The sequence below is a fragment of the Pterocles gutturalis genome, unplaced genomic scaffold, assembly GCF_000699245.1.
Source record: "Pterocles gutturalis isolate BGI_N339 unplaced genomic scaffold, ASM69924v1 scaffold9511, whole genome shotgun sequence".
Taxonomy (NCBI): domain Eukaryota; kingdom Metazoa; phylum Chordata; class Aves; order Pterocliformes; family Pteroclidae; genus Pterocles; species Pterocles gutturalis.
The window spans coordinates 14,666-29,999 of NW_010100345.1; the positions used below are offsets into that span (position 1 = coordinate 14,666).

Sequence of the window (15,334 nt, forward strand, 5' to 3'; positions counted from 1 at the left end):
GAGTTGGCTCAGGGCAGTTGCTGTGGCCACATGTACCCCGGGAGAGCCAGTGCCACCGGGTGCCACGAGTGCCTCAGCCCTGGCTGCTGCAGTGCAGCCCCAGGGACGGGGATCTGCACTGGGCTCTGGGCTGGGGCTGTTTCCTGCCCACTGTTACAAAATATTTCAACACCGGGGAGGTAAATGAGTCACTGGCATGACTGAGAATGATTCCCCATCAGCAGTTTCAATTGGTCTCTTGAAAAAGTTCACGGTTCCTTTTCTGAGCCTGGCCCAAACAAAAATAAACATTGAATTGGCGAGTGCCGTGGGGTGCAAACCCATTTCTCCTCTTGCCTGAGCAAAGCTTGGCTCTGCAGAGACCCACCAGGATGCTTTGTGGTGGCATAAGCAGTGTCCCACCTGACGCCTCCTTTGGCACATTATATGGAGACCCCTCAGGTGGGGAGCATCCTGCCGGGGGTCCAAACGCCTCTCCCCACCTCCCATCTTCCCCAGGTGAAGCGTGTGACTCCTGCTGTCCCCGCTCGCCCGTGCTCCTGCCCCGCTGGGACCACCTGCAGCGCGCCGCAGCCGAGCGCCGAGGAAAATGGTGTCGCGAGAAGACCATGGCATCAGGTACCTGTCCCAGGAACGGGGACCCAGTCCCTGCCCGCTGGACCCTGCTGAACCCAGCGGAGCCTGCCGGGGGCTGCTGGGCTGCAGCAGGAGAGGAAGGGAGGGAGGAGGGAAGCAACTGGCAGGCAAGCCCAGCCCAGGCGGGAGCCAGCTCGGGGTTAGCGCTGCCTCTGGCTCATTCTGCTTCCCCCATGTGTGGAAGGTGACGGAGTTACTGGATTAAGTCCTTTGTTAAGTGTGTTCAAATCAGCTGTTGAGAGATGTAAAGCCTTTTCTTTCAAAGAAAAGCTCATTCATTACATGTCCAGCCTTGGGCCATTCTTTTCTACTGCTAACTATAAATAGGAATTATAATTCTGCATGCAAATAACAGTTTATTTGACTGACTAGCAAAGCTGGCTCGATAAAAAGAACTGTAGAGTGTAGTTATGGTCACAGAAGTGACTTACAAAAGCTGCTGCATGCTCCAGCTCCACATCTCCTGGTACATATTTGTCTTACAAGTCCAGTCTGATTACTGACAAAAATTGGTTTTTAATCTTGTTATCCCTCCACAGCCAATACAGCTGTGGAAGAACAAGCTGGATTTTTATTAGCCTCATTAACATAATTACCAGCTAAAGTTTCAGTTCCTGAATCCTTTACGGCAATAGTTGACAACGTGTGAAGCAGAGAGATTGCAGCTTGGATTTCAGATACCGACCAGAGCAGGCAGGGGAGAAAATCTCATTTTGACTGTCACATTGATGAGCAAAGAGTTTTGCAAGCCTTTGGCTCTCCTGCCTTGGGGAAGTGCTCTTGCTCTGATGTCTCCTCCAGAAAGTCTCAGCATCACGGCGTCATCCTTCTACCAGATCTGCTCAGTGACGGTCTGTCCCAAGAGAAAGGAGGGCAAGTCCCCTCACTTCAAACCCACCACTACAAAGAAGCCAGTCATCAAGAGCATCATGTAGTTAGGACACATCAGCCCCATGGATCTTGCCTCCACCCTTGAGCTGGATTTTAGGGTGATACCAGAGTCACACAATCCCCAGCTGGGTCTGCAGTGCAGCCCATGGGCTTTGCTTTCAGGTGGCATGGTTAGGTGGAATATTGTTGACTTCTGCCACAAAATTTGACAGCAGCTCTTCTGTGTCCCTCCTCCTTGCTAGGTAAGGCCGGGGCATCACAGCCAAGCGACCCATCTACCGAGGCAGCAGAAGGCTCACCAGACACCTCCTCACTGCTGCTGGCTGTCAGGGAGGGCTTTCCACCAGGTAAGATGCTGCCTTTGGCATCACCTTGATTTCCAGTCATTGAATGTAGCAGGGCCTGTCACCATGGCTAACCGACTCCCTGTCATTGCTTGAGTTTCTAATTTTTGTGTCTGGGATGACAGGCTGGGTTTGTGTTGTGTGAGCATCGTAACTGGGTGAGGGCTGGGGGCACTGGTGGGGCTGGCTGCAGTGGGGCAGTGTGGCAGAGGCAGCTCTGTTTGGCATGGACCTACATCTCCCCCTTAACCTTGTACATCTCCTTTTCAAGAGATTTCACTCTTCTTCTCCGTTGAGAGCCGCTCCTCCCAGTGCCTCAATTTCCATCTCCAGGAAGCAGCCAGAAAGAAGCTGTGGGCCCTGGAGAGTGATGACAGAGACGTCTGTGCCCTGTTCAAGGTAGAAGCCCCAGCCTGGCAGGGCAGACCATGTACTGGGAGGCTCCTGGCATGACGGGATGTGTGATGGGATGCCAAACCCAACCGAGAAAGAGAAGTTTCTCCAAGGCTACTGCAGGGTGTGTTCCTGCACACGGGGACTCTGTAGGGGACTGGAACGATGGGGGAAATGAACTGGTAACAGGTGAGAGGCAGATGCTAAAGCTGAGCCTGGTGTCAGGACCCTTGTATTGGAGGCTCTGAGCTGCCTGAGGGATCATGCAGATAGCCCTGGGATGAGTCTAAACAGCTGGCATTGCACAGGGATGGGGTCACCAAAGCTGTGTGCCAGACTCAGGCCCCTGGTGGAGGCGGCACCTTTGGACATACACAGGGGTTCTCAGAGTATTGGGCTTCATATAGAAAAATCACTAGAGGTATAGAGATGTTTCCTGGACTGAACTCTCCTTCCCTGCTGGTTTTTAAGGTCCTGGACCCTCAGGGCTCTCTGCAGAGCTTCCCAGAAGTCCTGGAACACTGCAGACACAGTAGTGCCAGCAATAGTGAAAGGAGAGCTTCTCCCTCCAGGAACAGTTACTGCTTTCAGCCTCAGAGCTGCAGTTTGGAAGCTGTGCTGGTCCTGACTGAACATTAACCCATGCATGGCATGGTTCAGGTGTCTGGGTTTCAAAAGCACAGTGATTCTGGTGTGCACCGTGGGGGAAAAGATTTGTAGGAGTAGGTGGACCTTCTTCACCCACCCACTGCTGCACCATGGGGATTTGGTCTGGGGTGCTCCATCCCTCCTGGCTGAAGGACTCAGATGGCTGGAGCACCCTCCCCTTAACCCCAGGCAACCAACTTGCACAGCTTTGGTCTCAACTATGCTACTAAATGAGTGCCTACTCTCATTCCAGAGTCTAATATTATTCCCACACTGACATGGACACCCCCTATCAGAGTCCCAGGATCGTCCCTTAACCTTACTTTGTCTTCCATGTGTAGGAGCTGTCAGCCAGGCTAGTCTGTATGCAAGCACAGGAGGATCGGTTCCTCCTCACCTTCAAAACCCCAGAAGAAGTCTGGAAGTTTTCCACGTATCTTACTTTAGGTAATGTTTTCAGGATGTGAGAGAACTAAACAGACAGTGTGAGAAGCATTTTTGGAGAAGGTATTCTTTGACACCAAAAAACCAGTAATGTAACAGGGTGGACAGATTATGAATTGGAAGACCTTGGTGTCCATCTACAGATTTATGAAACCACTGTCTGGATCAGTGAAAGAGTGAAAGGATGCCTTTTGAGTAATGCATCTATTGCATTTTGGGGATGGAGACAGAATTAGAGGCTGTTGCCTCACAGCATGGTTGCAGATGGCAGACTGGGATTCATCCAAAGAGCACTTCATCCTGCCCAGTGAAGCAGGGTGCTAACACTGCTTTCCCTCTTGGTTTCCTAGGGTATGTGGGCAGCTGCTTGGAGCAGCTTCTTTTTGACCAGGAGTACTGGCTAAACTGTGCTCTGATGGAGGACACAATGATCAGAGTTACTGTGGATGAAGACCGCATGGCCACCATATATATGGGTCTGCTGCTCCAGGAAGGTGAGAAGGGACGGCATGTGTGGGGATTTCCTCAAAAGTACCTCAGCAGGGCTGTGTTGGAGCCCTGTGCTGGGCTATGTCTTGCACTGATGCCATTGACCTGGGCATGACTTTCTATCTGCAGGTAACTTTTTTTCCAGAGCAGTGCCCGGTGTCTGGCAGCCAAAGCAGGAGGGAGAGGAAGGCCTACAGCTCTGCAAGAATGAGCTGATCCACATGAAGAACGTAGGAGAGGAGTCCAAGTGGGAAGGGATGTCCTTACTGACGGGTCAGCGAGGCCTGGTGCCTCTGACAGCTCTACAGCCAATACCTCACCCGTTTTACCAGTAAGTAGACTGGCTAATTAATAGTGGTCAAGCCAAGATTCTTTCCTGATCCTGATAAATGAGCTAGCCCAAGCCTAGGGTGAGAAACTGCTCTTGCCTCTGACAAAGGGCAAGAGCTACATAATTTTGTGAGGATATACATTATGCATAAAGACAACTACTAGAGCCAATTCAGGTTCTGGTGATGGGACTGTCCTGGTTTTGGCTGGAACTGAACTGACTTTCTTCATAGTAGCTAGTAAGAGGCTGTGTTTTGGATTTGTGCTGAGAAGGCAGCTGATAACATACTGATGTTATAGCTGCTACCAGGACAGTCAAGGACAGCACAGCCCCAATTACTAGCGTAGGATTCGACCTTATCTTTAGGACTGAGAAACAAATTGGCTAATGGACTATTCCATGTCATGCATGTCGTGCCCAGTATGTGGATGAGGCTCTGTCCGGAATTGGTCTCTCACTCACTCGGTTGGCTCTCCCTCTCTCAGTTGGGTCTCGCTTGCTCTCTGTGGCTCTTATCTTTTTTGGGATTGTGGTTTCAGGACTCTCTCTGCTCTGGGATCATTAGCCAGGAACAGGCTGAGCCTTGGTCATCAGGTGGTGAGCAGCTGCACTGTGTATAACTCATTTGTATATTATTATTATCATTATTACTCTTAATTTTATTGTAGTTCAGTTAGTAAATTGTTATTCTCTCAACCCACGAGTCTTCTTTTCCTTTGTCCCTTTAAATCGCTCCCCCATTCTCCAGGGATGAGGGAGGGCGAGCGAGCAGCTGTATGGTGTTAATGGCAGCTGAGGGTTAAACCAATACAGGGACAGAGCAAGGACATACTTCAGATATCATTCTTGTATAATGTTGATTTAGGTCATACATGAGATTATTTTTGATTTAAAGGTGAATAACTGGGAGAAAAAGCATAGCCCAAAACTTAGGTAATGCCAGTCAAAATGGGGTCTCCCACTCGACACCAGGCTGAGCCTCAAAGACACCTGCAGCTCCTCTTGTACTCACACAGTGAAATCCTCCTCACAGGCTGTCAAAATTATCCTGCTCTTAGCATGTGGTGTGAGGCTGCAGTTGTGAGGTGTGAACTGCCCTCCATGCCCAGTAACACCACTACAAGGAATTACTGGACTGGCCTCACTGGCCGTGCTCCATAGCAGCTCTGGCACTCCCAGAGGACAGAACATCTGTCCTGGTTCTGTGAGACCGTCCCTGGTGGTGGCCTGAGGACAGGACTGCCAGAGAGGACCAGTGTGGTTCCCCTTTGCCTTGCAGGTGGTTCCTGAAGAGTTATACTGTGAGTTTTGGCATCTCCCAGGAGATCAGTGGGACGACCTCTCAGCCAGTTGGTGAGTGACACCTGAACAACGAAGCTGCACTTCCCAGGAAAGGACATGGCTCTTGCAAACCTGGGTGTGGCCACAAATGCAAATGGCCCATCTCTTGCTGATAATGACACTCCACTGCAAGGTGCTCCAAGGGAATACTGCATGTTTGGACTCTCTTGAATGGAGAACAGAGCTTGCAGATTGCTTGTACTTAAAAGTGTGATCTGAAGAGCACAGAATACGGAAGACAACTGGTGGCATCCTTCGGCTAATGGGTTTTTCTAGTCTACTGCAATTTTATTGCTCCTTTAATTCTTTCAGGACTGAAGTTTTAAATAATTAAGCCTCCACCAGTGTGCACAAGAAGCCTGGGCCTACCATTCACCCATTAGCCCCAGGACACTCCTGCCCAGACAAGGGCATTGTTCAGAGCATTCTGGACATGGGAGGTCACTGCAGGGGTGAGGTGTGTGTTCGGTGTGTAGTGTGATGGACGTTTGCACTGTTAAAGTTTTCACTCCTGGCAGAGAGTTAAGACAGTGCAGCTTCTGTGAAGCTCCATGTTTCCAGCCACCTTCACACTGCAGCTCTCAGACGTTTCAGTCTTTGGCTGTGTGGCGCTTATCCATGTCTCTTGTATATTTTATTATAACCTTCTCAAGAAGAAACTGCAGAGATCTGAGTGGCCTCACACTAAAATACCCTTGTTTGCCTTGGTTTCCCAGTCAAAGGCAGGTGCACAGCCACAGAGGACCACCGAGGAGCAGCATGGGATGAACTGAGTTTCTCCAAAGGAGACAGCATAGAAGTAATCGGCTTCCTCTTTCCAGGACTCCCATGGTTTCTGGGCAGATCTCTCAGCAGTGGGAGCATTGGCTTTGTTCCAACCCGATACATGAATTGCAAGGCTTGTGAACCTCTGTGAGTATCCTGCTACCATCTAGATTAATTTAAACTCAGGAGAAAATGAAGGGAAAACTCCAAGTCCCAACTCAAGGCTGTGTGAGAGTCCAGCAGAGCTAATTTGCTTTGCAAGGCCTTCATAGAGGATCCGTTTGAGGTCTGTCCAGAAGCCTTGGCTGGGCTCTGCTGCCAGCAGGCTGCACAAGCCTCTGCCCAGAGAAAGCAGTTGTATTCCACTTGCATCAGGTGATTCTTGGGGATGAACAGATCTGGCCCTGGGCTAGACCTGGCTTTATGTTAAGGCAGCCCAGGACGTGTGTACCAGACAAGCTGGCTTCACAGTTTCGCCTGGAAATGTCCTTGTCTTTGTAGCTTTGTCTGAGGGGCTGAGGAGGTGGGGAAAGCAATCACTGCTGAGGAAACCAAGTCCTGCTTTTGTCAGGGGATGAGGAGACACTGACTGTTTTCCCCTGATGGCTGCCTCAACCTAGGGAGAAGGGCTTGGTGTTTCTAAGCGAGGAAGAGAAATCCCCCCTCCTGCACATGCCCTGCAATGGTGGCGAGCAGCACTTCACCACCCTCCTCGGTGACCTGGCACACACCGACGTCACCTCTGTGTACCGGCTGGGTGAGTTTCCCCTCTCCTTATGTGCCCAGACCCATGGAGAGCAATGCTGGGCAGTGTCTAGAGAGCTCCTTGCTCCGGGCTTTGCAGGGAGACAACTGCTGTGGTTGGGACAGCCCCCAAGCCCTCTGCTCAGCCTGGCCGTGGAGGTTGTAGATACCTTCAAGAGCTGGGCCTTGCCACACTGCAGTTTGCAGGGGTCTTCTCTGCTTCCAGGGCAGCTCCTCAGCCGTGGTTCATGCTGGCAGATGCTGCTCTCAGCTAATCCTGGCCGTAGGTCCCTGCCTACAGCAGCTCCCCTGCTGCTGTCTGATCTGTGGGTGTATATTGAGAGGGATGCACAGATAAAGTTGCAGGTGACAAAGTCTCCATGCTCACAGCACGAGATCAGGGTTCCTGGGTGCTCTCAGTTTCTCTATGCTTGCTACAGAGCCCTATGTGGCTGTTGGACCGCAGCTAATTTCTCTGGCTCTATTTCTTGCCTTCTCAGGCACAATGAGCCCAGGGTAGAGCCTATCAGAGACACTCACATATCCAAAACCTCTGAACAGACACAAGGCTCTTACGAGAGACAGAGTTGATAAAATTCTACCTGTGAAAAATAAGAGCTGCTTGTTCCCAGGTAACTATAATGTTACTGGTGCTCACCTCACTGCCAGCTAAAAGCTGCTTTCCATGGTCATGCACGGAGACAAGCCCCAGAAGGCAGCAGGGTTGAAACTGCAGCTGTACGTGTTGTTTGCAGCCAGAACTGAGCCTGCACTCCCACATAATGGTCTGGGGTTTAGAAGAGCAGCAGGAGATCTCTAAGATTTGAGCATTGTACCTGCACATTAACACTGACCAAGGCTTTGGGCTTTTTGTTTTCCGTTTGTCTCTTTGTGTAGATGGTTTTGAACCTACAGCCATGTTCCCAAAAGTGCCATCAGGTGAGTATGTGGAGGGGAGAGAATGGGATGCTTTCGACTTCTGAGGGTGAATTTTGACATGGGGAAACATCCCAATATGGTTTGCTTGTCCCTTCCAGAGGCTGTTCTCCGTGGCTGTAAAGATATCCAGCTGCTCCAGTCCTGGGAGGAAATAAATGGCTTGGCTACAGCTAGCACCTCTGAACTGTCTAGCCCAGGGAGTGAATCAGCCCCTGCTATGCTGGAAGATGTTCTCCTGGAGAAGCTGGATTATTTTGATGATCCCAAGTTTTTTATTGATCTGAATGCTGGACACATGGAAGATGCTGATGTCTTTGACCCCATATTGACCTTCCTTAATGAGGACAGTTATGTGCCCAGTTTTCAAAGCCTCTATGATCTTGGTTTTTCCTTTCTCAACTCCACTTTTTATGGTTTTTCTGATGAAGATGAACTGGTCTTGTACCTTGAGACATCCAGGAACTGGGCCAAAAGGACTCATTCAGTTTGGGCTCATGTCAGGCTCTGTTTCCTCTTGGGTAAGCTCTGCATCAAAAAGGTCAAGTTCTCCCAGGCTCGAGTCTACTTTGAGGAAGCCCTGAGCATCCTGGACAGAGGTTTTGGTGACCTGCCCTTACTGGCTGCTTTGCACGTGAACCTTGCCTCCATCTATTTGAAGCAGAACATGAAGCACAAGTTCTCCTCCCTGCTGGGAAAAACATTGGCCTTGCTTGTCTGCTTGCCTGGGCGCTCTTTCAGCTCTGAGAACGAGCTGGAAGTCATGATGTATGTCCTGAGGGAAGCCATTGCTGTGGGTAACCCTCCATTGGAAGCACGGATCTGCTTCCTTATTGTCAAGCTCTTCCTGCAACTGGGCAAAAATGATGAAGTGCTGCCCTTTACCGAGCACCTTCAATGTCTCACCACCACTCTACTCAGCCCAGACACTAGTTCTGTTCCACTGGATGCCACCCCCATCTTGAGCTACCTGTACGACAAGAAGTACTTGCCAAATATCGCACTGGCCTCTGCCAGGTTGTTTGTTCCCAGTGGCATCAAGGGGGCACCGACACCCATTTGGAGAGCTGGCTTCATCCTCCAAAATACTTCCAAACTCCTGGGAAGCCAACTGGAGAGGAGCAGCATCCCAGCACTGGCTTGTTTCTACCTCAAGCAAGCCCTGCGTTTCTCCTGCGAGCGCAGAGCTGTGCCCATGCAGAGGACGCTGTGTGCCATCTTGTCCAGGATGTACCTCCAGCACGGTGTGTTGGATGGGGCGGTTTGTTATGCGGCCATGGCCGTAACCCTCAGCAGACTGATGGGTGAGGAGGAGGCTTTCGAGTCTTCCCTCTCTTTGGGGTGGATGTATCTCCTGAACAGCCAGCCGGGCCCCGCTGCAGACATCATGAGGCAGCTCTTGCGTTCTCTGCATGGGACAGACAGCGTGACTCAGGGGGGAGCCGTGCACAACCTCCTGGCCATTGCCCTCAAAGGAGAAGGGCAGGTGCAAAAGGCAGCAGAGAACTACCTCTGGGCCCTGCACAAAGCCAAGGAGACCGGGAACAGGAGGAACCAGGCTATCTCCCTGGCTAACCTGGGGCAGCTGAGCCTCTGGCGCGGGGCGAGCCAGCTGTCTGAGCTGTACCTGCTCCAGTCGGCTCAGCTCTATGCCGAGCTCCAGGGCAGCGAGGACCCGGAGATGGAGCTGGTGCAGGTGCTGCTGTGGCTAGCGCAGGCCATGGTGAACAGGCAGAGGATGGAAGATGGCAAACTCTGCTATGAACTGGCATTGGTTTTTGCCCTGAAGTGGCATAACGTGAGGAGTGAGTACAGCTTTGCTGGCGGGAAGCAGGGCAGTGTTTTCTCCGGTGCAGCACCCTGTCAGGTCCCTGGTGCAGCCCCCTGACCTGTCCTTTTCCCTTCCCTGTGCCATGCAGGTCAGCTTCACATCACTGAGTCTCTCTGCCATTTCTACAGCAAAGTGTCCCCCAATCTCCAGGCCTGCATTACCTACCACGAGCACTGGGTGTCTTTGGCACAACAGCTGCAGGACAGAGAGCTGGAAGGCGATGTCCGGCAGACCCTCAGCCAGCTCTACCAGGCTCTGGGCACACCTGAGTAAGTCCTGTCTGTGGCTGTGAGATGCTGTTAGAGTGGGGTCCCTGCTCACCCAAAGCAAGAGCAGTGGCTTTCCCGGAGTGTCCCTCGAGAGAGGTGGGGAAGGTGCATGGTAGCTCTGCCTGCCCCAGGCAGGCTGCCGGTTAACACACTGCTGAGGTTTGCAAGCTGTGCAGTGGAGAAGGAACAGTTCAATGTCAACCAGAGCACTGTGACAGCTGGGAAAATACCAGTTAGCTGGGACAGGGCTGGGGTCTGGCCAAACACAGTTTTCCAGAGAGACATCCAGCCTTGATCAGAGGGGACTCGGTGACAGGGAATTCATCACTTCCTTTGGAGGCTTACTCCAGTGATTAATCACCATTCAGCAGTAAAAATAGGTTCCTTATCTGTTATTTGAATAAGCCTGGCTTCAGCCTCCACCCCCTGAGCCTGCCCTTCCTATCTCTGCTGGAATATTTTCCCCAGGGAGGTACTTAAGACCCCATATCAGCTCACCTTTCAATCTCCTGCTTGACACACGCTGCTGACTGACTACATTAGGCAGGAGGGGAGAGAAAGAGACCTGGGCAGACCACAGACTTGCTTCAGTCTTTGTAGGCAAATGTGTCAAACAGTGGAGAGCTAGCTCCTGTGTCCCAGAAGGACAAACGGGCCAGGGCTGTCATTCACTTGGATGTTAATCTTCCCATGCTAGGTCACAATGAGTTCAGAGGGAAGGAATTTAGGAAGCAGACGCCTGTCATGTGAACAGTGCTATTTAAGATCACAAAACAGCCCATTCCCTGGACTGGAAGGACAGCTGGAGCCCAGTTGCCAGCAGGCGAGACACCAAGCAAACAAACATGCCTTGGGCACTGCCCGGCGCTCCCATCGGCACAGCTGCCTTCTGCAGCCAGCGTGTCCAACCTGCTGGTCATTCTGCTGCATGTCCCTTCGTCCTCTAGTGACCAGGGGCTTGAGAAGGAACTGTAACATCTTGCACATGTGGCCACAGATCTGCCTCTTTGGCTTCACCGAGGGACAAACTATGGGCAGAGATGTGATTTTGGGTGCCGGGTGCTGTCTGGAAAATGAAGGTGCAAGCACTCCTGCCTGTGCTCCCATGTGTAGCTGGGAGTGACTTTGAGGCTTAGTGTAGGGGGGAAATAGGGTTTGCAGATGACCTGGACAAAACCCTCTTTATCAGCTGAAATGAGCAGGGATGGGGAGCAGTCCCTTTGGGAGCAGGCTGCTGTGGGGCTGTGCTGGGCACTGGGGTCCCAGGCTGGTCGGAGGTTGACAGATAATACAGACGTGCACTAAAGCGTGGAGACTTCCACGAGTTTACCAGGACACATTGCTCAGAGCTGTGGCTGTCCATCTGTCTCTAACCTTTGGCAGCTGTAGGAGGAGAAGGCAGGATTGCCAACAGGAGGTGTTGTGGTGGCTTTGTAGCTTCATGGCTGGGGGCATCCTGTGATTTCTCCGTAATGGCTTTTTGCCTGTAACCACCACAGGACTTTGAGACAGTCCCTGGACTGCACCAAACAGAGTCTAAGGATCTTCATTGACCTTGAAGAGACTGAGAAAGCAGCAAAGGCCTGGCTGCAGGCAGGGATGCTCTACTATCTTATGCAGGAAGATGAGCTGGTGGAAATGTACTTTCAGGTATGGAGAAGGTGGCTTGGAGTAGTGCCATTCTCACCCTGGCTACTTGCATTCCCATCACAGCTGGAGGGGTTAGTAGGAGCCTTTTGGGGCTGGAAGTTCTTATGAGTAGTGTAAACCTGCTGCTGGAAGGAGGAGCTGTTGCCTTACACTCATGCACTACCTGGCACTAAATTTCCTGTGTTTTCTTCCAAACACTGAGTTTAGACAATTCTTGGGTGAAAGTTAATTTATTGAGCAAAAAAGTGTTGTAGGAGTGCCAAAGGAAGCTGGAGGTGCCAGCTGACCGGATCCCATTGAAATACACATAGGTAAGGGGTAAGGTGCCAAGGAAATCCTTGGAGACTTCTTGGAGTAGCAGACTACTGGCTTCTTTCAATTTCTAGCATTGTTTTATCAACTGAGCTGCAAAGAGGAAGAGCAGCTCATAAAATCTTGTGGCTCCCTCATTCAGGGAGCAGCTTCAATTAAAAAATGGGAAATCCTTCCACGTGCCCAGAGTAAGCAGAGCAGAAGGCTAACTGGGTCTGTTGGGGCTGCACTGAGCTGGAGTATCCAGCAAAGCACCAGCCTGGACACATGCAGAGGATAATAAATTGTCATGGTGTAAGGAACAACATGTTCTGGTTAGAAGGTGGCACCAGGGCCAAATGCCTAATTGGCATAAATAACTGTTCTTCCCAGAAGTTAGCATACCTGCCCTCCCTCCTGCTGGCTCTGCCCTTCCTCTGTATAAGCTGTTCATTGCCCTTTTCAATCATCACGTTGGCTCCATCACACCAATGACAGACCAGGGCAAGGACAGCTGCTGCCTCCACCGTCTCAGCTCTAAATCCTGATGCCGTTGGATATCCCAGCTGATCAGTCTGGCACACTGACCCTGCACAGGGATGGCTTATCTGGTTCCTGTCTCCATCCTTACACATATCACATGCAAATGCAGCACAACCGTCCCACACATAGGCTGGCCATCCTGTGTCCATGCTGTTTCAAGGACCCTGTCTGATACCTATGTGCAAATGTCTCTTTCCAAGTTTCACTCTAGTTTCTTTTCCTTCTAGGCAGCCATTCAGACTGCTCTGAAATCCGAGAACTTCTCCTTGGCCATGGATCTTTATGAAAAAGCAGGCGATACCTTTTTTAATGGCAGCCGAAACAGAGATCGAGCGGTGGAGTTCTATAGGGTTCTGATCCCTCTGACCATTTCAGACCCTCTGTGTCCCTGCAAGGCGATGGCTGTCGGCAGCTTTGCTGCAGGGCTGGCTGCACCACTGCATGGCCAGGCTGGAGGGATGGAGGGTGGGGAGGGATGGGGGGTTCTGGGTGTGCCAGAGGGCAAACATTGCTGCAGAGGGGAAGCCTGGATCACAGGCATAATTTGCAAAGGCTGCAGCTCACCCCAAAGATTATTTGGGAGTTGGGAACAGGGTCCTGGCAGTGTTAGGTGTGAGCTGGTTGCTACTGGGGACATGCTCAGAGTCAGAATTTCAGGCACCTAAGGAAGGGCAGAGACATGAGGCTCAAGTTTTGAGAGCCATGCTTGGGGATATGAAATTCATTTTCAAGGCAAAGAGGGGCTAGAACCTGAACCTGCAGCACTCAACCACCCCATGCCGTGCCAAGCGCTTGGTCCATCTCCTGCTCCTCTGTGGGCAGCGCTATACTGATACCTCCAGGAACAGCCTGGACTCACTGTTCTCTCTCCTCAGGGAGGTGCTGTGCCCTTGGCCAGGAAACTAAAGGCCATTAAGACAGAGCTACGGCTGTTCAATAAGCTGGCAGAGCTGCAGATTGGGCTGCAGGGCTATGAGAAGGCACTGGAGTTTGCCACGCTGGCAGCCAGGCTCAGCATCAGGGTCGGTGAGTGATGCACACCCACGGGGTGGAGGGTTACTGGCTCCTGCGGATGGGGTTGCCTTTCTGGATGAGAACAGTGTGCACGTGAAAGGGGGATCTCCTGCTTTCATAAGACTGCTGGACCTATTCTTATCGTAAGCGGTAACATCTTTTTAAGGCCACTTCCCTTTTTAAGCTGCACGACAGCCACGTGGGAGTGCTCTGCCGTGGCAGTGCTGGGACCGGCTGAGCGGAGGGTTGTTGCTACACCGGAGCAGGGAAGTCTGATGAAGGCACAGGAATGAACAGTTCCTTTCTACCCTGGCTCTTAAAACTCATGCCTTCCCATTACAGAAATAGTTTGAATGTGCAAAATGTCACCATAAATATCTGAGATGGAACCAGTCTTGTAATAGTCCTTTCCAGGCTGAATGATACAATCCCTGGGCAATCTGTCCAGCCTTGGTATCAGCAACCCTGTGCGCGGCTGCTTTCCCTGAACCATCTTCAAACCCAGTGTCTCCTTATGAAGATACCTGTGGCCCCAGGCTGTTGAGCAAGTACATTCCCAAGCAGCTCAGTGTGCCGGGCTGGGATGTATTGTGAGTGCGCTGCAGACTGACTGTATCAGCAACTCTTTTCCAGGAGATCAATTGCAAGAGCTGGTTGCATTCCACCGCCTGGCTACAGTCTACTATTTTCTGCATATGTATGAGATGGCAGAAGATTGCTACCTGAAGACACTTTCCTTGCATCCCCCCTTGCTGCAGTGCTCTGGAGAGGCCCTGTACTACTGTAAGGTGTATTGCCACCTTGGCAACCTGACCCTGCACAAACTGAAGGTAGGGAACCTTTCCGTGATGCTGTGTTGAGCACTCTGGTCCTGATGGAGAGCTGGAGGTGGCGTATCACATCTGCTGGCAGAGCAGCCACATGTGTAGGTGGCCACATCAGTGACTCTCCATCCTACCTGCAGCTTTAGAATAAATGCTCACAGTGTTGGCACAGACAGGTTTTGAAAGGGGAAAGGCAATTTGGAAAGAAGTGCTGGCACTTAGCTGCAAGTACATAGAGCCCATTTCAATGAAGTCAGGTGTCCCTGGGTTCTGCCTGGAACCACCAGGCTCTGCTCCAGCTCCCCTATACCCTGTGACCTTCAATTAAACCACTTCCTAACGCCTGCCCTTTCCTTTACGGTTAGGATGAACAGGATGCAGCAGCCTACTTCCTCTTGGCCCTCGCTGCAGCCACCGAGCTGGGAGACCAGGAGCTGCAAGGCCTCATTCACGCCAAGCTGGGGGACATCCCCGGTGCCCCGTGGGGACCTGAGGGAACACCAGGCTGTGCCATGGACCGGCCCAGGTGGCTGAGCGAAGGTGGCCACGTTGTCTGACTGACCCACCACCCTGGGGACTCCAGATTGACCATCAAGCAGCATCATGCCATGCTGTGGGCACAGGTCCATGTGCTCTCCGGAACAACCAGCCGAGGAGAGGTCCTGCGCCACATCCAAAGGAGCTGGCAGTATTTAGACTCCTTGTCCCCAACAGGCAAGGGACCAAGCACTTGGGACCCTGCCCTCATTTTGGGAGCAGGGCTGTGTGGCAGAGGTACTGCAGCCCAGGCGGCACATTGAAGCTGGGCATCCCGACAGGATGAGACTCCAGCAGTGGTACTGGAACGTGCAGTGCAGCGGGGCTGAGTGACAGATGGCATTTCGGGTGTGTGACTGCCCTGACCAGGATGGGGACAGGAGAGTGCTGCCACTTGCCTGCCTGTCACCCCG

The 15,334-nt window shown here is 51.8% G+C and overlaps 1 protein-coding gene across 1 annotated transcript; it reads left to right on the forward strand.

Annotated features, from left to right (window-relative positions):
• Window positions 1-498: 498 nt before the first annotated feature.
• On the forward strand, window positions 499-14,941 carry SH3TC2 (SH3 domain and tetratricopeptide repeats 2; the record flags this gene model as incomplete). The annotated part of the gene is made up of 17 exons (XM_010079388.1): window positions 499-618; window positions 1,770-1,874; window positions 2,143-2,270; window positions 3,254-3,359; window positions 3,707-3,850; window positions 3,975-4,176; window positions 5,456-5,529; window positions 6,234-6,429; window positions 6,903-7,039; window positions 7,924-7,965; window positions 8,064-9,767; window positions 9,882-10,062; window positions 11,562-11,712; window positions 12,774-12,896; window positions 13,422-13,572; window positions 14,194-14,390; window positions 14,750-14,941. Coding segments are annotated over 17 exons (3,953 nt in total), but the record flags the coding sequence as incomplete, so codon positions are not given.
• Between the last annotated feature and the right edge of the window lie 393 nt (window positions 14,942-15,334).